At 43.3% G+C, this 23,786-nt stretch overlaps 1 protein-coding gene across 3 annotated transcripts; it reads left to right on the plus strand.

Annotated features, from left to right (window-relative positions):
• The first annotated feature begins 669 nt into the window (after positions 1–669).
• map3k4 (mitogen-activated protein kinase kinase kinase 4) lies at positions 670–23,636 on the plus strand. Of its 3 annotated transcripts, none has more exons than XM_080036491.1 (27): positions 670–864; positions 6,458–6,651; positions 6,774–8,203; positions 10,091–10,354; positions 10,808–10,960; positions 11,088–11,245; positions 12,333–12,449; positions 12,555–12,654; positions 12,824–12,907; positions 13,032–13,301; positions 13,825–13,974; positions 14,363–14,524; positions 14,720–14,853; positions 15,749–15,827; positions 15,945–16,023; positions 16,695–16,788; positions 17,176–17,295; positions 18,681–18,781; positions 18,868–18,948; positions 19,048–19,239; positions 19,328–19,398; positions 19,504–19,620; positions 19,710–19,869; positions 19,971–20,093; positions 20,499–20,605; positions 22,773–22,952; positions 23,286–23,636. In XM_080036491.1, the coding sequence occupies exons 1-27, from the start codon at positions 833–835 to the stop codon at positions 23,304–23,306; spliced, it is 4,773 nt and encodes a 1,590-aa protein (XP_079892617.1). In that variant the 5' UTR covers positions 670–832; the 3' UTR covers positions 23,307–23,636. The 3 variants fall into 3 exon arrangements, with proteins under 3 accessions (XP_079892617.1, XP_079892619.1, XP_079892618.1); XM_080036492.1 differs by lacking the exon at positions 670–864 and adding an exon at positions 1,024–1,153; XM_080036493.1 differs by lacking the exon at positions 17,176–17,295.
• The last annotated feature ends 150 nt before the right edge of the window (positions 23,637–23,786 follow it).

Raw genomic sequence — 23,786 nt, forward strand, 5'->3', positions numbered from 1 at the left:
TATACAGCACCTTTTGTAAAACTGTTGCACAGTGCTTAACAAGCAACATTAAAGCAGATACTACTTCCAGTAAGAATTAAGGCTGGCTTGCAGACCTATAAGCACACATAAACTATAATATAATACAAACGTGAATAGCATATGCTGCATGCAATTCACAGAAAGTAGAAAATGGGAAGATTCATAGGGGCCCCAGCAACCCATGTTTGCCCCCAGTGGCCCCTCCCTGGTTAATTGGGCAGATGCATACACTCTTAAGAATAACCTCTTTCATCATACCATAGTCAGAAAGTTGCTGAACCCCTGGCAGTGGGCCCCTGACATCATGACACATTTGGCCCCCATTACTAGTGCTGTTTGAAACACTACAGTAGGCCTACTATATGATGGTGAACAGCCCACTTCAATTAGTAGCCTACCATTCTCCGACAAACAACTAGCCGACAAAAAAAGGGTCCCCACTGCATTACAACACTGTGATTTAAGGCATTACTATTTATCATATCAGTCAAGAGACGACCATATGATAACTGATTCACTGACTGTACCCCCTGAGGAGGGTACACTGGGGCCCTGCAAAGTTATGACCGTAAATGACCTATCCGAGTTGCCGTAGTAATGCAAGACTCTGGCACTCCTCCTCAATGACCGTTGGAAAGATGGCGACGGCATACGCACAAGCGAGAGTCAACTGTGCCGGCGGATAGAAAGTGCTCCAAAGAGACACTAATCCACCTCTCTTGCAAAGATTAAACGGTGCAAAGTCTGTCTGGTATCGCGTAGACATGGTTCAGTCCATGCACGGCTAGGACCGAGAAGCCACCGCTTTGCTATGGAGCCTCCGGATCGCAACAAGCCCAGCAGGTATGCGAATTTGTTGAACAGACACTACACCATCAGGACCTCCCGCTTGCCAAATAGGGAGCTGAGCGTGACACTGCAGTCGGCTCAATGGACGGGCTTGCGCATCCCTTAGAAAACGACTTCCTGTCAAATAGTGATACGCGTGCAGTTACTGCATTTGCAACAACTGGAGTTGCAAACTTTTTTTTGGAGCAACATTTTCTGGCGCACTTTGCTGCAGATATTTGCTTCTCGTCGTGTTCTCGTTCGCTAGTCAGAAAGAGGGAAACAATGCTCGCCAAATGAGAAGGTAACGTTTAGGAGCAATTATCCACCACTGTGTGCAACATGTCAGGGAGCAAGCTAGCTAGCATCCCCTGTTAGCCATCGCTTGTCACTTTTATTGTTTAGCCGCAAGTTCATCAACAGAAACTGAGCGAAAACTGGGTACGTTTTATTTGCAATGTTGGCTCATGAGGTTGACCTGAACGCGTGTTGTTGACTATTTGAGGTTGCCAGACCATGCATGTCACCATAACACCGAAGCGGAGAAAACTTCGCTGGCTTTAGCTAGCATGTTGCTCCACTATTATTGTTAATCCTCCGGCTCGACTCGGCGCTCGTGTTGTTGTTGTCTCGCGCTGCTCTGCTGAATCATGACGCGGTCCAGTTTGTTGGTAACGTATTGTAGCACTTTATGCATTAATCATTTTTTTCATTTGAATCGTTATTGTTGCTTGTGGAGGTCTATAACTTAGTTGACAATGTGTTGAAAATAACTGCAGCAACACATGTTTCACCCCGCTGTATGTGTTTGCAGCACTTGCAGACCAAGACAAGGTTATTGAGCGATACGTTTCTGCAATCTGTCAGGGGAATGCACACAAGCAGACGCTCATGAAATGTTTGTGTTAGACTCGCGCATCTCCTAATCGAAATTCCGCAGTGTTTGCCCCTGGCCGCTGGCGACAGACCCTCAGGAATCCGCTGTTGTGTCTTCTCCTTCTCCTCAGACGCGCGCGCGCGTGTGTGTGTGTGTTTCTGCAGTGCCACTGCAGAGCGACTTTCAGGGCCTTATCACGTTGGATCAAGCTCCGTCGTCTGCGATAATCCTGGTTTTTAGGCAAATAGCTTGTTTTGTTTATTTTTTTCTTTTGTCGGCTGTTTCAGTAACGAGTCCCAGCCGGGTCCCCTGCACACTTGAGGCCACTCAGTCCGTAGTGGGCACCACACAAACAGTTCGCATGATTGTGCAACACTGGCCATTTTAATGTAACTGCAGCCCCGGCATTGCTGCACAAAGAGAAATACTGAGCAATTAACCGTGCAACCGTGCTTTAATTTCTGAAAGCATTTCAGTGTCACAAGCTTACATCTTTGCAAGACATTCGTTTTCATGTTTTCCATTTTTTCCCTTCCAGTTTCACATTCCTGTTTAGTGTGTGTGTGTGTGTGTGTGTATGGGCAAAGTTTGGGGTTAAAGGTATAGTGTGCGCTAGATATGCCTTTGCATTGTTAAAGTTATAAGCATATTTCCTGTGAGCTTACATTTTGCTCTCTTTGAGAATGTGTTGGATTTACCACTTTTTTGTTGTATAGAAGCAGGATAAGAAACACAACATTTGGACCATTGTAAACAATAAATAGTTGCTTTGTGGAAGCTGCATAGTTTGCTGGAATACATTAGTTTTTTAACCTGTCGTGTTCAGATGGCATAGCTCTGTAATTAAAGTCAGACTGAAATGACAGGCCTAACAAAAAGCTTTGCTGTCCTTATTTAGCTGTATGTCTGTCAATTCTTATGTCTAGTTCTATTGAACCTTTTGTAACATTGAGAGCAACTTAAAACTTGAGTCAAATTTCAAGTATGTGTACACTACACACACATACTTAGCCAACAAAGCTGACTGATTCTGCTGAGTGCATACACTTTGATAAATATTTTGACAAAGATCGGTTCCCTTGCTCGGCAATTGAGGGCTATCGCTGTCGTCATAAGAGCAGAGGTACTGTCTCTACCTCAGAGTCAATCTGAAGACTGAGATTTCAGGATGTGGTGTGTGTGCTGTGCGCAGTGGATAGCTGCCGAGGCGCTTATGGGCAGAACTCATTAATGGCCTGCATTTGCCGGGAGCACAGGCTGTTGAGTACAGATGGAGCGGCCTGCAGCACTTCCTATCTGCATCCTGTCTGTGCCCACACACCTGCTTTAAGAAAGTAGCGCAACTCTCACATTCTGTCACTCTCATCTGCCATTTCCCTTACAACAATAGGATCTTTGTCACAAGCGAAACTATGGCAATTGATGTCTGTAAAACGAGCTCGAAATAAGACCGTGCACAGATGAAACACAATCTGAAAGATAATAAATTACGTTTAAACTTGGCAGAATAATGTCTTTGTGTATTTGGTTTGACATTTCTGGTGTGCACAATTGTGTTTCTTATGCATCTACGGTCTCAGGTTACATTTGAAAGCTGGAGCTGACTGCTGCCTGTTCTGCATTTATGACGCAAGTGGTATAAGAGGAAAAACATGTCATTACACCATTTACCTCATGATGCAGTCCACAGTCTGCAAACAGTATCTACATTTAGATGCATTTAGATCGTGTGACCTGGTTGTGGTTAATGGCATGAGTTTCCACCAGTACAGTAAGGTCTATGTGTTTCTTCCTGCACCGAGGAGGGTCTCTGGTGACAAGTCATTTATAAAGCCAGATAGTAATGCACCAGCTGCTTTTCAGATCTGTGTTATATTATTATCATGTTGTGCAGGAGGAAAACTCCTCTGTTGAGCATGTGTGCAGCGTGCTGTGCAGCGTTGCATGCAGGAGAGGTTGGGAGCTCCAACCCTGGAAATGTCACACTGTTCCAGAGAAGGGTGGGGTCAAGTACGCGCTGTTCATTGTTTCTGAGTTCTGTCAGGCTGTGGTGCAAATTCTCATCGCTGCATCAGCTCTGCCTGTTTATCAGGAAGTGATCAGAGATGTAAATTGGTGCATGCATGAAGAGCCCCACTCACATTGAGTAATAAGGTAGGTGCATGAGCACAAATGAAGCTGACAGACATTTCCTTTTTACAGTGGGGGGTATCAAAATCTGGATTTAGCATACCGAGCAGCAGCTATGCCAGCATGACCTAATTGGTGGAGAGTGTGCTCTTACAAAAAAGAAACTCCTTTCCCCCTCTCTGAAAAAAAACCCCTTTAGTTTGGGCATTGTGAGCAAGTGTGCTCACTAACCAGCTGTGAGCTATTCAGCTGTGGGCCTCACAGGCCACGTGTCACAACTATACAATAGAGTTCCCCTTCCTGGTACAATAGTATGGATGGTTGGTGTAAAAGGTCAGGCCCCCCCTGACTGACTGTGGCAGCCCTCGGTATAACTGCTCCAGTCCCTACACAGAAAAGTCTCTGGATTTTGTGCTGTTTATTATGCACTCAGTGTTTCTGCCTTGGAGGGGGCTCTAGCATTCCACTGGCCTTTATTGGAGCCCCAATGAGCCATCAGAAGAGCCATTGAGACGAGCTAGACACCATCTGCAGTTATAATTCACTAGTGGGCAGCCAGCTGCGGACAGCTTGGGGACCATAGTTCGGCCATGGTTAACTGCAGGGCCAGTAGCTTTCTAAGTGTGGCCCGTGCGTAGGTTTAGTAGAAAAGCAAAGCATTCCAAAGAGGAATTTGCTTAGCCTTTACTGCACAATCTGTGCTTCAAACAGTCTCATGGCAACCAAACAAACAACCGGCAGTGATGGCGTCATTGGTTCCGCTGTCATTCCTAAGTGATTAAGTCACGCTGCTCTGCGTAGGGAAGTGTCTTTTTAAACCTTGTTCTCGTTCCCTCTCCCATGCATGTACTATTTCTGTCCCCACCCCACCGTGCACGCGTTGGATTGTTTGCAAACGTGTGCACACGTCTGATCTTACTTGTGATGGATGCAGTGGGAGGTTGATGATGTCCAACTCCATCTGCTTCCTTCATGAAGTTTCCTGATACCTGTCTCAATTTTCTGCTTTGCAAAAGCACAGCGATTTGTCAGTGGTTGTTCTGCTAAATGTCTTACTGTCACGCACAACATTGCCTACTGTGCCTTCTTGTGCCTGCATACTGAAAAGATCACTGTTGTGTCCTGCTCCTGCAGAACAAGCCCATTCACAATTTCCCATACAATACACTCATAAAGGCACCAGTGTTCTTCCGTGCAAGAGTGATTTCCAGACTGTCGTGGTTTAGACGGCTGTGCTGCTATTTAGGTTATTCTTGAAGTAGAATTCATTCTTGAATTATTGATTCCATCTGGAATCTAATTGCATCTTAAATAGCAGGATTTGCAGCAGGTGTCTGTCTGACTTGCACATAGTTCCACAGCTGCTCCCAGGGGACTATGCGAGTGTGTGTGCGCGTGCGTTTGTGTATACAGACAGATAATGCAATGGGACAGATGGGCAATAGAAGTGTGGACTCTCTCTCTCTTTCCCTTTGTCTCTCTTTGAAAAGCTTAAGCAAGTGATTTCCCGATTAGCCCCCCTCCCTTAACACTCACACACGCTCCCCCAGTGAGCGTGTGTGTCCCTTTCAAATCCACTCAGACATTTTCAGGCGCGTGTTGGGGAATCCCTTTCAGTCCGATGATCGATGGAGGGACACATGGTGATCAGCATATGGATCGCCCTCTCCATTCCCCCTCCTCTTCTTTCTCTTTTTGTTGGCAGAGTCGGACCTTTTGACCTTTCGCTCTAATCCTGTTAAAAAAACCCTCAGAAAGGCATCAGGGAATAAAGCTCTGACATTGTAATCTGGAAAAGCGTGCTGCCTGCACTCTCCCCGTTTTTCCCGTTTTTCTTCTCTAGAAGGAAGTGTTTCTTATTATTTAGTATTTCCTCTCTGGAGGACTAGATGCAACATAATTCTGCTCTACTAGCCATTTAATGCCTGACATTTGCAAACAGAATTGTGTTTAGCAACCAGGCTTCTTCAACTTAATTGTTGCTTTACTCTCATCACGTAAGAGTGACATGCTGTTTTGCATAAGCGCTGAGTTTTCAGACAGTCTAAAAACTTCTACACACTTTGGGTGAGTGACTGTTAGTGCACCATGAAATCCTGACTTATGCAGTAGGGGTGATGACTTAGCAGACAAAGTTAATGAGGGTTACTATTTCTCCCTCTCTGGCTGAGCCATTATGTTTACCTAGACCAAGAGAAGGTGCCAATAGAGAACCCACAGCTTATTATTCTGCGTCTGGAGGGCTGTGGTCATTGCCGCTGTGCATTTGGGAGGCAGCCAGTCAGGCTCCAAAGGACAGACAAGTCGTCAGGCTGCTGGAGGTAGCAGCAGACAATCAGTCTAGTTGCAGTTTGGCAACCTGTTTGCCGTGGCATTAGAAGAGTTTTAGTGCACATTGTTTTGGGTACAAACAACCCAGCACTGTTTGACCTTGCACGCACATTTCTCTGGTGTTCTTGTGATATGACTGAAATAGTTTCATAATTCTAAGGCATTGGTTTGCTGTTAAAATCACCTCCAGGTAACAGTGCTAATAAAGATGCACCATCTATCCTATGTCAATAGTTTGACCTGTTTTTATTTGCCCCAATGTCATTACAGGCAGGCCAAGCCAGTGCAAGATGCATCCCAACAGAACTCTGTGGTGGATGAACCCTGGGACTCTCCGAGTGAGGAGGAACCTCTGTACGGCACATCACCTCCTTATACCTCCCGTCAGATGAAACGCATGTCTGCCAAACACCAAAGGAACAGCCAAGGGAGGAGTGCTGGCCGCTCTCCAAACAAGGATAAACGTAAGAATAGAATACATTGAAATCATTTTATTCAAAGTTTTGTCTTTTTATTTTTATTCCTTTTTTTTATTTATACATGCATTGCACTGACTGGGTGTGTGTATTTTCTGTGTTTATTTCAGCGGCCGTTAGCCCATTACTCCCGAGAGAGAGTCCCAAGCCAGTGGAGCCCCCCGAGGAGCACAGCTACAAGCAGGGCAAGAAGCAGAGGGCCACGCTGCGCTCCACGGAGAGGGACCACAAGAAGACCTTTGAAGGCGCCTTCATGCTGGATCCACTCTCAAAGTCCAGCCCTTTCGGTGCCCTCAACATGGATCCCAGAAAGCCTTACTTGAGCTTGGGCTGCAGCAGCTGCAAACTCCCTGTGACTATACCCCACATTGCCCGGACCCACCGGCAGACCTCCAGGACCGACTGTCCCGCCGACCGCCTCAAGTTCTTTGAGACGCTGCGGCTGCTGCTCAAGCTCACGTCTATGTCCTCCAAGAGGAAGGAGAAGGAGCAGAGAGGCCTGGAGATCATGGCCTTCATGGGCCACAACAACGAGGTCATCTGGCTGGAGCTGCAGGCGTGGCACGCACGACGCTCCACCACAGACCAAGACGTTTTTCTTTTCACAGCCCGCCAGGCCATCCCTGACATCATCAACGAGGTGCAGCACTTTAAGGTCAACTATGCCAGCCTGAGAGGGGCCCAGTGTTTAGGGTCTGACATAATGGAGGGCGACTACCTGGGTGTCCCAGGCCTAGTCTGTGGAGAGGAGGGGGACCCTGCTGTAGCAGAGACCAACCACTGTGGAGTAGACCCCTGGGGCTTTAGCGCCTGCCCCTCATCGGCATTGAATGCAGCCGAGCCTCTGGGCTCTGGCACTGACTACAGGGATCACCTTCAGCGCCAGCGGCTGGCCTTCGAGCAGGTCAAGAGGGTTATGGAGCTGCTGGAGTCTGTGGAAGCTCTCTACCCTTCTTTACAGGCCCTGCAGAAGGACTACGAGAAGTATGCAGCACTTGACTTCCAGGGCAGGGTGCAGGCGCTCTGTCTGTGGCTCAATATCACCCAGGACCTCAACCAGAAGCTGCGTGTTATGGCCACTGTGCTGGGCCTCCACGATCTATCCCGTATCGGATGGCCTGTCTTTGAGATCCCTTCACCTCGCTGTTCCCGTGGCAACGAAGAGGAGGAGAATGAGGATGATGAGAATGACTCAACAGCCACGTTTACAGCTGAAAGTGATGGAGAGGACAGGGATGCTGAGGAGGAGGAGGAGGAGGGACTGGGACATCTAGCAGAGGAGGACCTGTCTCCCACCTTAACTCCAAAATTTGCGCGATTGTTATCGGAAGACGAGTTTCTCCCCACTGCTGTTGCAGGAAGTGCAGAAGCGTTTGTGGGTGGTGGGGTGTTCTGCCCCACGGCCATCTACAGACCGTTTGTGGACAAAGCCCTGAAACAAATGGGACTGCGTAAACTGATCCTCAGACTGCACAAACTGATGGACCGCTCTCTCCAGAGGTCCAGAGCAGCGCTGCTCCGCCACACTCCTGCACTTGAGGTGAGCTTATCATTTCTTTACCCGCACACTTAATGTTTTATACATATGCATACTGTATATATATATACATATGTATATAACATATATTATATTAACAGTAGCATATGGTGGGAATAGAGACCTCGAAACTATTAAGGAAAGTTTAAATGCAAAATGCAGTTTATTTTTTTCTTTCCACAATATGTTTATTGTCATTTTTTTCCCCCCAAACAAACACCTGCACCATCTCAAGAACACAAATCAAGTCATAACTAAAAAAATAAAAAATAAAATTATAATAAAATATATATAAAAAGTATGCAGTTTATTAAATAGTGATACAATATCTGATTAACTGATTGATTAGTCCATTAGTTGATTGACACACAAGTAATTAGCAATGAACAACTTTGGACTGTTCGACAAAGTAATCACTTTACAGATGTCAACTATGAAACTGGGACATTGTGACTAGCTTTTTACTATGGCATGTTATGGACTTAATTAAAAAAAATTAAGTTTTCGGCATAATAGTATTAAAATGATTCTTCTTATAGTTGCCCACAACAACAAAAAAAAGGTTATTCAGTTGGGTAATTTAGGTTATTTAAGCAGTTGTTCATTCAAACTAGATGAAGTCTTCCTCACTCAGCTTACATGCAAAAGGGGCTGCCTGTGAAATATTAGGTGACTGTGTATTTTAAGCAAACATATCCTATTCTGTAGTCACTGAATTGTCAAACCAGAATTTAAGGATTCAAAGGTTAATTAAGCAGCTGGACCGCGCAGTCATGTCTGCACACTGGAAAGGAGAGAAAATCAGTCAATCAGTTAGTTGTGATGTTTGCAGTGCAGACTTAATTTAATTAGGCACTTGAGGAAACAGCACGGAGAGCTTACAAGTCTGAGCCGTGGCTATAAACAACAGAGAAGGTTTTGACATGTCGAGAATGATAGAAAATAGCAGTAAAGAGGAGAGGATTGTTATGCAGTTTATTGCAGTGGATAAAAAAAACTCTTCTGGGTGTTGGAAATTATGAGCTTTCACAATTTCTTCAAGCGTTTTAAGGAGGTGCCAACACGGCCTTTCTCCTGCGAATGTGCACAAGGAATGTGAACACTTGTTGGATCGCTGATTTGCTGAACATGATTTGATGTTCAGAGGAATGAGGAGGAGACACAAGCTGTAGCTGCACGACAGTGGTTAACAGGGGCCGCTCTTTGCCCCAATTCTAGATCTGTTCAAAGTTGAGCCAAGTTGCTTATTTGTCGGGTCCTGATACGTTACTTTTGGGACCACAAGGACATTTATCATGGACTAATGTGCAAACGCAGAATACAGCATACAAATAAATACAACAACATACACAAATATACAGCTTGAAATACAGAAGTAAAAAGGGTGGGTCTGTACAAGTGGCGTGATTGCTGGTGTTTTAAGTGCAGTGTGCACACCCGTTCATGAGTAATCAAAGTAGCTGTAATTGGCAGATTTAAAATAGACAGTACGTCTGAGCAAACTATGCAGTGTAATGCAGAAGGGATGCATTTTTAGAGAATCTTTGCAGATATTTTGTGGCCAATACTGTGTACGATGGATCAAGCAATGCCAATACAGTTTTTGCCTTTTTTTTAAAGGTGCTCCGGGGAACTTTCGGTTTATGGTCATTCTTGCACCCCCTTTGGATGAAAGTGGTAGTGTTTTTACCATGCCAGCTGTAGTTCCTGGTTGAGTGTACCCATGATAACGGCATTAAGAAAAACTATATAAAAATGTCATTCTTGTCATTTATGATCACCAGAGGAAAATATTTAAAAGTTCCTCGTAGCACCTTTTTAAGTAGGAAAAATCTTATACTTTTTCTTATCTGAACTGAATAAACTTGACCTATCTCTCCCCACCTGCAGTTTTCCGACTTCCCAGACCCCATGCTGTACAGTGATTACCTGCCGGAGCTGTCCCGCCACGCGTCCTGCACTGGTCCAGTGGCTCAGTCAGAGCTGGGAGCAGACCAGGTCTCCTGGGAGGACCTGCTGGACATGGACCTCCCATCCTTCCGCCCAGCCTTCCTGGTGCTGTGCCGGGTCCTCCTCAACGTCATTCACGAATGCCTTAAACTGCGACTGGAACAGAGGCCCGCCGGAGAGCCCTCGCTGCTCAGTATCAAACAGGCAAGAGAGGCTGTTTGATAGACTCGCTTTTTTCACGCCGAATGGCTGAAGGACCTTTTACATCGAACAAACCTCTTACTTCTATTTCATGCTTGTTTTTTAAGTAAGAAAGAGAGCAGTCATACAGCGTGGCCTGCAAAACATGTACTCAGTTTGCTGAACTAATGGCCAACGCATATAGGCTATATATGTACTTTCCATTTGGATGTAAAATTGGCTGCAGCAGGGAGAAATACATTTTTATTCCTTTGATTTGTTTGGATGTTTAGTTGCTACTTGCCAAAATCTTGTAAAAAGTTCTGTCATTCCTCTGTATATAATCATATTAAGTTAGTTAATTATACTGATTGAGATAGCTGTTGTTGCAATTTTACTGGTCCGCATTATCCTTTCAATGCAGGTATGTCATATGTGCTAATCTGTGTTTCCCTCTGTGTTGTTTGTGCTCTGCAGTTGGTGCGCGAGTGTAAAGAGGTTCTGAAAGGAGGCCTCCTCATGAAGCAGTATTATCAGTTCATGCTGCGTGGCGTGGTGATCGACGCTCAGGGCTTGCAGACAAACGTCAACATTGATGAGTTTGAAGAGGACCTTCACAAGATGCTGGTGGTGAGTTGAGTTCAAAATGGCCAGGTTCACCTCGACTATTGAAAGGCTTGTGAATTTATGCACTATTGAAACACAAGTTGTACATTTTAAGATCCTGTGGTGGTCAGCTAACATCTTGTCCCTGCAGGTCTACTTTGACTACATGCACAGTTGGATCCAGATGTTGCAGCAGCTGCCTCAGGCCTCTCACAGCTTAAAGAACCTGTTGGAGGAGGAGTGGAACTTCACCAAGGTCATCACTCCTTACATCCGCGGAGGGGAGGCCCAGTCCGGAAAGCTTTTCTGGTCAGTTCACTGACATGCAAACCAAACTGACAGAAGATGTGTGTTTTTTTTCTTTATGTTAAGTCATGGGGATAGGTTCACATAGGGCATATATTTTCACACAGAAGAGGACTGGATCTTGACCCCCCCCCCATCACTTATTATGATATTGATTTGGGGAATTGATCTATTAATGGGCCTGGTTTCAACAGGAATATTGATTACAGCAAGCAGATTTGTCCACATAGAAACATGATATAAAAAACATTTAAAAGGTAAGGTTCACAGGTTTTATTAAAACATGCTCCCTTAGCACTTACATACCAACACATTTTTATAAAAATCATCAATTAAATTTTTTTTTTAATAAATTATATAACATATTTAAAAATAATGTGCTAAATGAGGTTATAATCCTGCTTCCTTTAAGCATGGATAGTAGTGACTGAGTGTGCAGTGGAGAGACAAAGATAGACGGATAGAGGGAGGAAGAGATAGCTATATTTATAATCTAGTTCAGTTATCACTGGCACCATGAATCCGACTTGCCAGTACAACTGGAACGCAGACTGACTCCCGCTGTCGGGAGCCTATCAGCTGGTCCAAACGGCTGTATAACACCGAGAAGAAAACTAAACTAAACTGAAACCTAACAATCGCCGTGCTGGGCTGACTTGAGTTGGAGCAGCCAAATATATGTGTTAATAGATATGTGTTGTGTGATTTTCGTCAGTAGCCTACAGTAGACCTAGATTCTGCGCTCCAAACACCACTAACTGTTCTGTAATACACTATCGCCGTTCACTTGAACACACAGCCGGCTTCTTTTTTTTTTATTCTTTTTTTCTTTTCTTTTTTGATTGATGTGATTTTTGGCAAACCACACAACATTTTGGTGGTCACTTGGTTTTCAAAAATCAACAAAACCCACCTCATGTGTATTTGAACCAATGACAGTGCATTCTATGCTGCACGCACCATGAAAATTAGATAAAGCAACAATGCTGCGCCACGCAAAGATACAGTGTTCCGTCGCGCAGCATCCGGTATCAATGTTTTAAGAGTGTTAATAATGATTTATTTGAAAGATTATTCTGCTCTATTGTAGCGATATTGCTGGGATGCTGCTAAAATCCACCGGAGAGTTCCTTGACGCCGGCCTGCAAAAGAGTGGTAATGAATTCTGGGAAAGTGCAGACGACAGCACCGCCTCGGATGAGATCAGGTAAAAGGCGGGCAACATGGTTGTTAGATTTCTATTTCAGTCAGTTTTAATGTCTTTTTATCAGAGTTGTTCATAACTTTTTTATGTTTTCTCTTATTATTCGAGGCGGTCGGTTATCGAGACCAGCCGGTCACTTAAAGAGCTGTTCCATGAGGCGAGGGAGCGGGCGTCAAAGGCTCTGGGCTTTGCCAAAATGCTTCGCAAGGTGAGCAACACGGCACTGAAGAATGTTCCACTCCCCTTGAAAAGAGAAAGCCACAACAGTACTGACTGTGCACTTTTATCTGTGACCCTGTCGTCTCTCTGCTCGCCATAGAACTGGGACAGCCAGTGCTGACACACACACACTTTGTTTGCTTCCCCCGTCTTTGCAGGATTTAGAAGTTGCTGCAGTTTTCAGTATCACTGATGGGGTGACCTGTCTCCTAGAGGCATTGAAGAAGAGAAACTATGTCAAGGTGTGTGTTTTGCTTTGTTTTCTGCAAATGTTGCATGTTTCGGATATCTCTTGTTTACATGCTTGTTTATATCCTCCAGGTCATTTATGTGCTCTGTTTAAACTTCCTTTTCTGTTCTACCCAGGTTCAAATCCCAGGCTTGGAGGAGCTGCAGGTTTTTGTCCTCTGCAGCTTGAAGGATCAGAGGCCTCTCATCCTACAGCTTCTCAATGCTGCTGCAGGTAAAGACTGCTCCAAAGAGCCTGACGAGATAGCAGAGGACGACGCCTACCTGCTCATGAGTAAACACGGGGCCGGGGACTCCGCTACCGACTCAGACTGGGCCCAGTGGGACGGAGAGCTGCTCAAACTGGTCCCCCAGACGGAAACTGTGGACACTTTAAGGGCCATGAAGGTATGTTGAGATTTTTTTTTTTTCAATACTTTATTTATGGATTTTTTTTTAAATACACACACACAAAAAAGTTACAAAAGGAACACAAAAACAAAATAAAATAAACAGCTAACAGGGCGTACTCTACCTTACAGGTTTCTATGGACTTCCAATTACATTGTTTAAAATATAGGCTAATGATAAACAGAAAATAAAAGTCAATGTAGTGTCATGTCTTCAGTACTATTATATAGTCAAGGAAAGGCTGCCATATTTGTTTAAACTTCTCTGCTTTTCCTCCATATGTAATGTACTGGAGAACTACAGTATCTGGAAACAGGGGGCTATCTCTTTGTTCCAAACCTTAAGAATATTTTTTTTTTTTGCGATCACCATCCCATACTGGATCGACAGGGACTTAAAGTCTCTAGTTGTTGTGACCAGCCTAGAATGGCTGTTTCTGTGAAGCCAGTGGGTTTGTGTGTGTGTGTTCTGTCTGTGTGTGGCGTGTACAAGGCTCTCACTGGTCCCAATGTGCGTTTAGGTGGAGAACATGCTTTTGATAGTGATGCAGTCGGCTCACCTGGTGACCCAGAGAAAGGCCTTCCAGCACTCCATGGAGGATGTGCTCACTCTCAGCCGCGAGCAAACATCTAGTCAGCCTTTGATAGCGGGCGCTCTGGAGGAACTCAAGGTACGTGCATAACCGCACACTGAAACACTTAAGTTTAATACATGCTGTTGTAAAACGCAGGTGCATGTGGTTGTCCTACTTTAAAATCTACTGCTATCGGTCCCCCTGTTTTTCTTCCGTTCTATTAACATAGATAAAAGACACTGTGTCACTGTCGGGCCAGATTTCTGAAGTGATTCTCACAAGGGAAGTCACTAAACTTTCATATCCGAGAAACAATACCACGTGTAATTTCCCACAGGCCTGCTATCAGTTTTCCTTTTTTGAATGCTCTCACTATCCCTTTGTGTTTGAGGTTTTCGGTAGAATCTCTTCTTGGCAAGTAACAATAACACCTTTATAAAAAATCTTGGTTTTTCTCCCCATCTCTCCCTGTCTCCTACCACAGGACGAGGCACTACAGCTATGCATTAAAATCAGCACTGCCATTGACCGGGTGGAGTACATGTTCACCACAGAGTTCGAGGCAGAGGTAGAGGAGTCTGAGTCAGCCACTCTGCATCAGTACTACAGGGAGGCAATGATACAGGGCTACAATTTTGCCTTTGAGGTAACTGTGAGGCTGTATATATTCTCAAACAAGCCCCAAACCATAATACCACACAACCTAAATGTACTTTTTTCTTCTTCAGAGCTCGTAACAAAACACTTTTAGTGCAATGGTGCAAGCAACCATAATGCTCTATAAGAACTGAATTTATTGTGAAGTTGAGTTAACGTCCAAAACGTTTGCTGTTTTTTTTAGTACCACAAGGAGGTGGTGCGCCTGATGTCAGGGGAGTTCAGGCAGAGGATCGGGGAACGCTACATAGCTTTTGCCCGCAAATGGATGACCTATGTCCTGACCAAATGTGAGAGTGGCCGGGGAACCAAGCCCAGGTAAAGCCTTGCCCTACATTAATAGAACACTCATATACATTTTCAGACAAACCACAGATGTCTCTTTTTTCCTCTGGTTGGGTGCGGGCTCTGCTCAATGATGCTTTCTATAAAGAGAGTTAAAGTCAGACTCTCTGGGACATAAGCTCTTGTTTGTGTGACAACTTCCTAATATTCCCTGCTATTTGTTATTTTTAGACGTATAATTTACTGTAAAACCAGATATACTTATCTCCTCTAAATGAGCCTCTGCTGTAACTGTATTGTAGTCCTCTAGGTCAAGAGCTGGTTGATTTGAGCCTTAACAGGCTACCATGGCAACATTGTGCTCTTCTAAGAGAGTGAAGCCTTTAGGCTATTTCATGGAATAAAACATATAATATATATATAATAACAATAATATGACTTTTTGAAGACGTAATAGAAACGTTATAAAACATATGCAAACAAAAATACTAGGCACACTTACTGGTGAGCACGAGCCCTATTGGTATTATTTAAAACTCTGGTACTACTACAGAGGAGAATACTTAAGATAAACGGAAAAATACTCCACGATTAATCAAACTGAAGCATGTTCAGTACAGAACAATCAAATGACATGCCTCTCAGAAATAACTGACAGGAAATGTAGCTTTGTACTATCTCATATTTTCCCATTTGATTTAGTCACTGTTGCTGATACACCTGGACTGTACTGTGTATAAACTCAAATGACCTCTCATTTATGACGCTCCATAGTCCCAATTTTCCCTTTTTAATATCAGTCTATTTTCCCCCTATATAAACCAGCACATTTTATTCTGTTAAAACACAAATGGCACAGAGGGAAAGAATGAATTGAACAGTAGCAGAACGTTTTGAGATGCTGATCAACTTCCATATGTCATCACAGGTGGGCGACTCAGGGTTTTGACTTTCTCCAGGCTATCGAACCTGCCTTTATATCAGCTTTGCCAGAGGACGACTTCCTGGTAAATTTGCCTTTTTTTTTCTTCTCTTTGATGTTTCATGTGAATTGCACATCAAGCATTCTTGGAATATGATGTGTTTATTATCCACTGACGATAAATGTATGTCTCTTCCCGTAGAAATTACAAGCCTTGATGAATGAATGTATTGGACATGTGATTGGAAAACCCCACAGCCCCGTCACTGGCCTTTACATTGGTAAGACACTCCTTTTGTGATAAGAAATGTTTGTGACTTCCATATTTGGAGTTCAGGACTTATGTTTGCATTCATTGTCAAGTTTATAACCTGGGCGCACCCTGGAGACAAAAAAGCAGGCACTAGTAAATAACCGTGCCCTGGACAAGTGTCAAAGTGTCCTCTGACGCAGGGCGTTGTTGAAAAAATGTTCAGCAAACATTTCATGACTAAATAAGGAAAGAGGCAAAGACAAAAAACTAAGAAAATATCCATATCAATTTTACACACTGGTTTTTCCAGCCATATAATGCAATACCCCAAAAGTTGTCTTTATAGAAAATGAATGCTACAAAAAATTAAAACCAAATGTGGCCAAAATAATTACTTGATGCAAAAGGTGTCAAGCTTGAGCAGGCACTAGAACAGTGGTGCACATGTGTTACATCATGTCTGTATTTGACCTGGAGTAAAGCAGCACAGCACAGCACAGGGGCTTTTTCTTGTGGTTACATAATAACTTAACCACTGGGATGTTTGCAGTTCTAAAATGAGCACTTTGCCTTCCAGACAGCAGAATTAATGTTACTTCTGTGAAGTTTGGCCATTGTTGTTTTTTTATTTTTCCATTACTAGCAACAAGGTTCCCTTCTATAGGTAGCCAGACTAAATCAAGGCTTTTTTCTTTTCAGCTCCCAGGAATAGCCCCCGTCCTGTAAAGGTCCCCCGTTGCCATAGTGACCCACCAAACCCAAATCTTTTCATCCCTACTGCTGAAGGGTTCAGGTAGATGAATACAGCAAGTTATTTCTTTGTTTTGTTTTACACAATAATCTGTGTGCCTACTGTGTTTTACTGTTAATACTCCTTTCCTGCATGGCTCACCTTGCCTCATTACCTTTTGCTTCTTATGGCTACTGACGTTTTTGCTTTGTAGTTTGTGAGACAGTGTGTGTGATGTGAGCTTCTGTGTTTGTGTATGCTGCGAGTATGTCAGTGGTCTGTTTTTTGTTATTTTTATATTGTGTCTTGAGTGAGTGAGTGTGTGCGTCTGTCCCTCAACCAGCCACCCGGTCCCACCTTGAAACATTTAATCTATTCGCATCACGCGCAAGCCACCACCAGCACACCCTCCAAGGCAGAGCTCCTCAGTTTGTTTGTTTCACCACACAGCTCTCGAAGTCTCCCGTGCGACCTCCGGAACCAGCTGTTCCCCAACGGCCCTCGCCCCGTCCCTCAGGGCCCGGGGGGGGAACACAGCAAAGCACCCTGCGGCAGCCCCAATGACGTCAGGTAGCCTTTGCCCCCCAAGTCACCTGCTGGAGAAAATGCAGGCCAGAAATGCAAAAACAAAAGCCATCACAATTATTATTATTTGTCTAGCTTTTGAAGGCAGATATGCTTCGTGTTAAGATTTGGAATCTCTAAATCCTTTAGCTCACATTGTAATGCTGCATAAATATTTAGGAAATAATGCAATACGCTGGTGCTTATGACAGAACTCTCTTACAGAGGGATACATTTTATATTGAACTTTGCTTTGATTTATGAGTTTCATTGGCTGATTGCTTTTAGCACTCTAGTTGCATCTTAACAAACCCAATACATTTGGATATTTACACAATCATTGGATTAACATCCGCATCCACAAAGTCATTCTCTCCTTGATTGTACTCGGAATTAGACATCTAAAATCAATCTTTTGCCATTTCTAAAGACATTTTAGTAAATTTGAGTTAATGAATTGAAGTTGCGTTTACAGCCTGGCTGTTCAAATGCTAGTTCTAGATGATGCGTCTCAATAATCTGCTTGGTATTAATGTAGGCTTCAAAAGACTATTTCTAATAGAATTCAAGAAAAACTTCAGAAAGGACTCAACATGTGTATGTTCGATTATGTTGCCTTTAGAAGCCCCGCAAAATGTCACAGAGTAATTCAAATGGCCTTTTAACAAGTCTCCTTACTGGTCAAGGGAAGAGACTGTTGCGCATGGTGTGAACATATAATAAAAACACCCTCTACCTCATTGTAAGAGTGGGCTATGATATTCAGCTTTTTAGTGCTATTAACCTCAGTCTTGCTTTTATGCTTGTAATTCACTGCTCTCGATTTTTGGCTTATTTGTGCTGTGTGCTTTTATACTCAGAACATGCAATCAAGTGTGTTTGAGCTCTGCAATGACTCTGCTGCATGTTGCTCTTTTAATAGCTTTCACAAGGCTTACTGCAAATCTGCTGAATTTTTCTTTATCTTGAAAGATAAGATGTTTTTTCTTTTTATATTACCTTGAAACGACAATACTGACTTTATGTACAATTTGTTTGGTTGGATTGTTTATGCAATTTACAGTATTAATGTGAATTTAATTTTGGAAACAAGTCTTTGATCATTTTCCACAGCAGCATCTCAAGTTGAAGATGATCTCCCTTTGCAAGTCAATGTGTCTCATATCAATGAGAGGCTTTTAGGAAGCATTGCCCTGTACTGTTTATTTTACCACTATTAATTAAATGTAAAGGAACTATTTTGTGCATGATTTTTTTATCATGAGCATACTAGTCACTTTGAGTGCATAAGAGTCGTCTTGCATTCTTTGCCGATCCTTAATATGGGCATGTGATCGGCAATTTTTAGTAGAAACCAGAGCGTTGCATCAGTTTTTCCCGTATCATTGCAGGGGATCCAGTTTCCATGAGAATGACCGCCTGTCGTCGGTTGCAGCAGAGTTGCATTTCAAATCTCTGAGTCGCCACTCCAGCCCCACAGAAGAGAGAGAAGGTGGGTGCGCTCGCTCGGTGATCTACATTGTGCGTATTAATCGTTCTGTTTGCCTGACTGACTTTTCTCTTGTGATTTTTCTCCAGAACCCTCCTATCCTAAGGCAGACCCTAACAGTGCTGCACGCCGTAGCTGGGAGCTGCGTACCTTCATTAGCCAGTCAAAGGGTGAGGTGGTTGAGTGATGAGGCATGTTGGATTGACTAAAACGTACTATCAGGAATGTATTTTTTCTTCATACATTCTTTTTCCTGTCTCTGGTCTCAGATGCAGCAGCGAGGCAAAGTCCCATGGAGGCCGTCCGTCGCTCCATTCGCAAGTTTGAGGACAAACGCTACTCTGTGATGAAGACGCGCAACATCATCGGACAAGTCTGTCACACACCCAAGTCCTATGACAACGTCATGCATGTTGGGCTCAGGAAGGTTACCTTCAAGTGGCAGAGGGGCAACAAGATAGGTATGGCCACCTATTGACTGCTTTGGTTATCTTGTGGGTTATATATCCCACATACAGGCAGTGATGTTATGTTTGTGTTTTATAACAGGTGAGGGCCAGTATGGGAAGGTGTACACCTGCATCAATGTTGACTCTGGAGAATTAATGGCCATGAAGGAGGTATGTACTCCTGCAGTATCGACTCAGTAGTTTAAATCTTAATAGCCATTAGCATTACCTGTAGGTTTCGTCAACCCAAATTGTTTTTCTTTTTCTTTTCACCAGATCCGATTCCAGCCGAACGATCACAAAACAATCAAGGAGACCGCAGACGAGCTGAAAATATTCGAGGGCATTAAACACCCAAAGCTGGTGCGATACTTTGGAGTGGAGCTCCATCGGGTAAGAGTCATGGCTTTATGTAAGTTCAGGTTCATCAAATGGTGAATACGGAAGCAGCTCGGTATAACTGTCCATGCGTTCACCCGTAGGAGGAGATGTACATTTTCATGGAGTACTGCGATGAAGGCACTCTAGAGGAGGTGTCTAGACTGGGGCTGCAGGAACATGTCATCAGGCTCTACAGTAAACAGATCACTACAGCCATCAATGTCCTGCACGAACACGGCATTGTCCACCGCGATATCAAGGGTCAGTGTCACCTGCTTCTGTTTTATGCTTTTCCTCTTCCTCAGCGAAAGGGCAGAAAACTCTCAACCAACTGTGTCAATTTTTTCTTCTTTTTCTTTCAGGCGCCAATATATTTTTGACATCGTCAGGCCTGATTAAGCTAGGGGACTTTGGCTGCTCAGTCAAGTTGAGGAACAACACTCACACCATGCCTGGCGAGGTGAACAGCACACTGGGAACAGCAGGTAAGAAATCACATCTTGTGTTTGGGTTTTACTACACCACCAGAGGTCACTGTGGCTCAATATTTCCTAAATGTTTTCAACCTGTACCAATGTATATCCACCCATGTTTTTCACACACATCGATCATTACTTCATTTTACCCTTGTGTTGTTGTGGGAATACACATGTTGGATAGACTGTGTATGTAGACACTACGAATCTTCATATATTTCTGTAATTGGTGTTTCAGATACAACAATTATAATTTTTTTCTGGTATTTGTTTTGTATGTTGTTTTGCATCAAACTTATTTCCCATTATGCACTAAAATAATTTCTCAGACGTTCTGCAGTGCGCCATTTTATTATGGTAACACAGTTTATTACATTTTAGTTTCATAACTGTGTTATTTTGGGTCTTATTCAGCATACATGGCACCTGAAGTCATCACCAGAGCAAAGGGTGAAGGTCACGGACGAGCAGCGGACATCTGGAGTTTAGGCTGCGTTCTCATCGAGATGGTGACTGGAAAGGTAATGAGATATAATAGACATTCTGTTCTCACACAGCAACTAAGGGATTTTGCCTTAATCTGCTTCTTAATTCAGGGATTTTTCTATGCTGTATGCATTCTATTTGTTTCAAAATTGGAAATTATGATATTTTAGAAGAAATACACTGAATTACAAGGGTATAGAGAATGGGTGTGATAAGAGCATTAAAATGAGAAAAAATAATGGGACAAAAAGAAATCAAGGGACATTTAGACTAGAATAGATAAAAATGTGCGATTAATCGCGAGTTAACTATGACATTAATGCGATTAATCGCGATTCAATATTTTAAGCGTTTGACAGCACTAATTCATAGGTATGTTGTTTTTAATTTTTAGATTAAAAAGAAGGCATGTCTGTAAACTACATGTCTGGCCCTTAGTGTGATTATCATATACCCTTTGTGAAAATAAGTTTGACACCCTTGGTCTAATTGATATTTCCTACATTCAAACGACACCAGTGCAGCACATATTCTTAAAGTCCAGGTTGTGGCCCAAATAAATGATGTTCATAGTTTGGCTGATGAATGCAATCTTAATAAGAGAAAAAAAAACAGGCGAACCAAAACATTTCAAAAATAGCTTAGGGGCTAGCTAGGGTTAATAGGGTTACACTTGTTTAAGAGTCAGCATCAATTATCCTATCTATAGTAAAGGCCAGGACACACCAGCCCGATAGTCGCCGTCGTCAAAAAAAATGGAGTCGGCCGTTTCAGGAAGCTCCAGCTTCCCGTCGCTGCTAAAGAACACACCGAGACGACTGTTTATTTTCCGTACGCTCGCGGGACGTAATGTCTCCACAACAGCAGGCGGCGCTAATCTGTATTGTGGCCCGAAAAAATACGAAAGCCGGAAATGATTGGACATCTCTCTAGAGCATAAACATAGATAGAAATACGTATTTATATTTATGGACCATAAGAGCACAATTTTTACCAGAGAGTGTCGAGCATGGTGTCGAGCAGTCAACAAGGGTTGATGCATGTGAGTACTCTCAAAACGAAACGAACAAACACATTAAAACGATGGCTAGCTGTTGTTAGCTGTTTGTGCTACCCGCCTCACTTCCGGGCTTCACTGATTCGCTAGCCCTCCACCAATCAAATTGCTCCAAATGAAAGACGGTCGGCCGCCGATTGAACATGTTCAATCGGCGGCCGACAGGCTCAAAACAAGCCCGACGACCTCTACGTCGGCCGACGTCACGGCACACACCAAACAGATTCGTCTTTTTTTTTGACGACGGCGATTATCGGGCTGGTGTGTCCTGGCCTTAATACACAAGACTCCCTGAATGGGATTTAAGTGCATATTCTCCTCTCAAAGTGCACCAGATTCATGCATTTAAATTTAAAGGGTACAACAAACTTTCGGCCGGGGGGCATGCCCCCGGACCCCCCTAAAGGGTTCGGGGACCACACCACCGCTGCTGAAAAAATCCTGCGGGAGCTGATGGGCTCCCGACAGCGGGAGTCAGTCTGCGTTCCAGTTGTACTGGGAAGTCGGATTTATGGTGCCAGTGATAACTGAACTAAATTATAAAATAAAGCTATCTCTTTCTTCATCTATCCGTCTATCTTTATCCCTCCACTGCACACTATCCATACTTAAAGGAAAGCAGGATTATAACCTCATTTAGCACATTATTTTTAAATATTTTATATTATGTATTTATTTTTTATCTAATTTTGACGATTTAAAAAAAAATGTTTTGGTTTGTAAGCGCTAAGGGAGCATGTTTAAATAAAACCTGTGAACCTTACATTTTAAATGTTTTTTATTTCATGTTTCTATGTGCTACACAGGCTTGGATATTAAGGCTTTGGTAGGCGTTGACAATTCGTAGTATTTTTTCAGAAAACCCTCAGGCATTAAGGACATGCATCCTAGATTGCCATAGTCATCAATGGGTTAAATATGAAGGTTCATTGTGTTAAAACAAGCCGGTTTTAAAGTTCCATGCATTCCTTAAAGTCTTAAGAATATGTTTTGACAACAAATTGATTTTTGACTGATAAAACGTGTGAGCCTAGCAGCTCAACTTTTTTTTAAAACGAAGCCTCCAGAGTACTGAAATAGTTTTATTAAGTAAGTAAAAACCACAAGGAAATGACAGAATGTTCTATCTTTATCTCAACCTGCAGCGGCCCTGGCACGAGTACGAGCACAACTTCCAGATCATGTATAAAGTGGGCATGGGCCATAAACCCCCCTTCCCGGAGAAGCTGAGCACAGAGGGGAAGGACTTCCTGGGTCACTGTCTGGAGAGCGAACCCAAACGCCGCTGGACAGCTAGCGTGCTGCTAGACCACCCGTTTGTTAAGGTGAGACACTGATATGACAAGCATCTTTTAAAGCAGTCCCGTTTTCTCTATCACAAAACATCTGAAACTGCGTCAATTTAAAGGTGCCACAAGGAACTTTTAAATATTTCTGATAGACTAATTTTTATTCTGATGATCATAAATGTCATGTAACAGCATTTTTAACTAACCCATGAACAACAGCTGGCGTAGTAAAAACACTACCGCTTTTGTCCACAGGGGGTGCAAGAATGAACACAAACTGAAAATTCCTTTGAGCACGTTTAAAAAATTATTTTATACTGGTCATGCAACAAGTTCCAAATAACACCTGCTATCTCCCGTCTGTTTCAGGTTTGTACGGATGAAGAGTGAATGGAACCTCCTCTGTGACTTTGAAGTTTACAAATGAAAGCACTACTGTACATGCTGTCGGCAAAAAGAAAGAAACTGTGGTCGTGGAGCAGAGACAAATTACAGCTGAAGGCACATGGATTTAAACTGAGGAACTAATATAAAACCATTTCAGAGGACAACTGGACCTTCGGAGTATAGGGTTGTTGTGTCTTTATGTACCCATGGACTTGGGGGGTGGGGGAGGAGGTAGGGCCGGGATGGGACTGTACATACTGTAAGAATAGGATTGGCTTTAATTCTTGTATAAACAATATTGTAAAGTGTAAGTAACTATTGCCACATTTGTTGTTCTCACTGGTAAAAAGAGGCATCTGAAAAAGGCATTGAGGAATCCTTTTTTCTTTTCTTTTTTTTTTCTTTTTAAACAAATGTGCAAGGGTGGGGGGGTGATCGGGGGACAACACCTATGGCACTTTTTTAACTGTTTACCCAAGGGGG

The sequence above is a fragment of the Ammodytes marinus genome (genome assembly GCF_949987685.1).
Source record: "Ammodytes marinus genome assembly, chromosome: 11".
Lineage (NCBI taxonomy): Eukaryota > Metazoa > Chordata > Actinopteri > Uranoscopiformes > Ammodytidae > Ammodytes > Ammodytes marinus.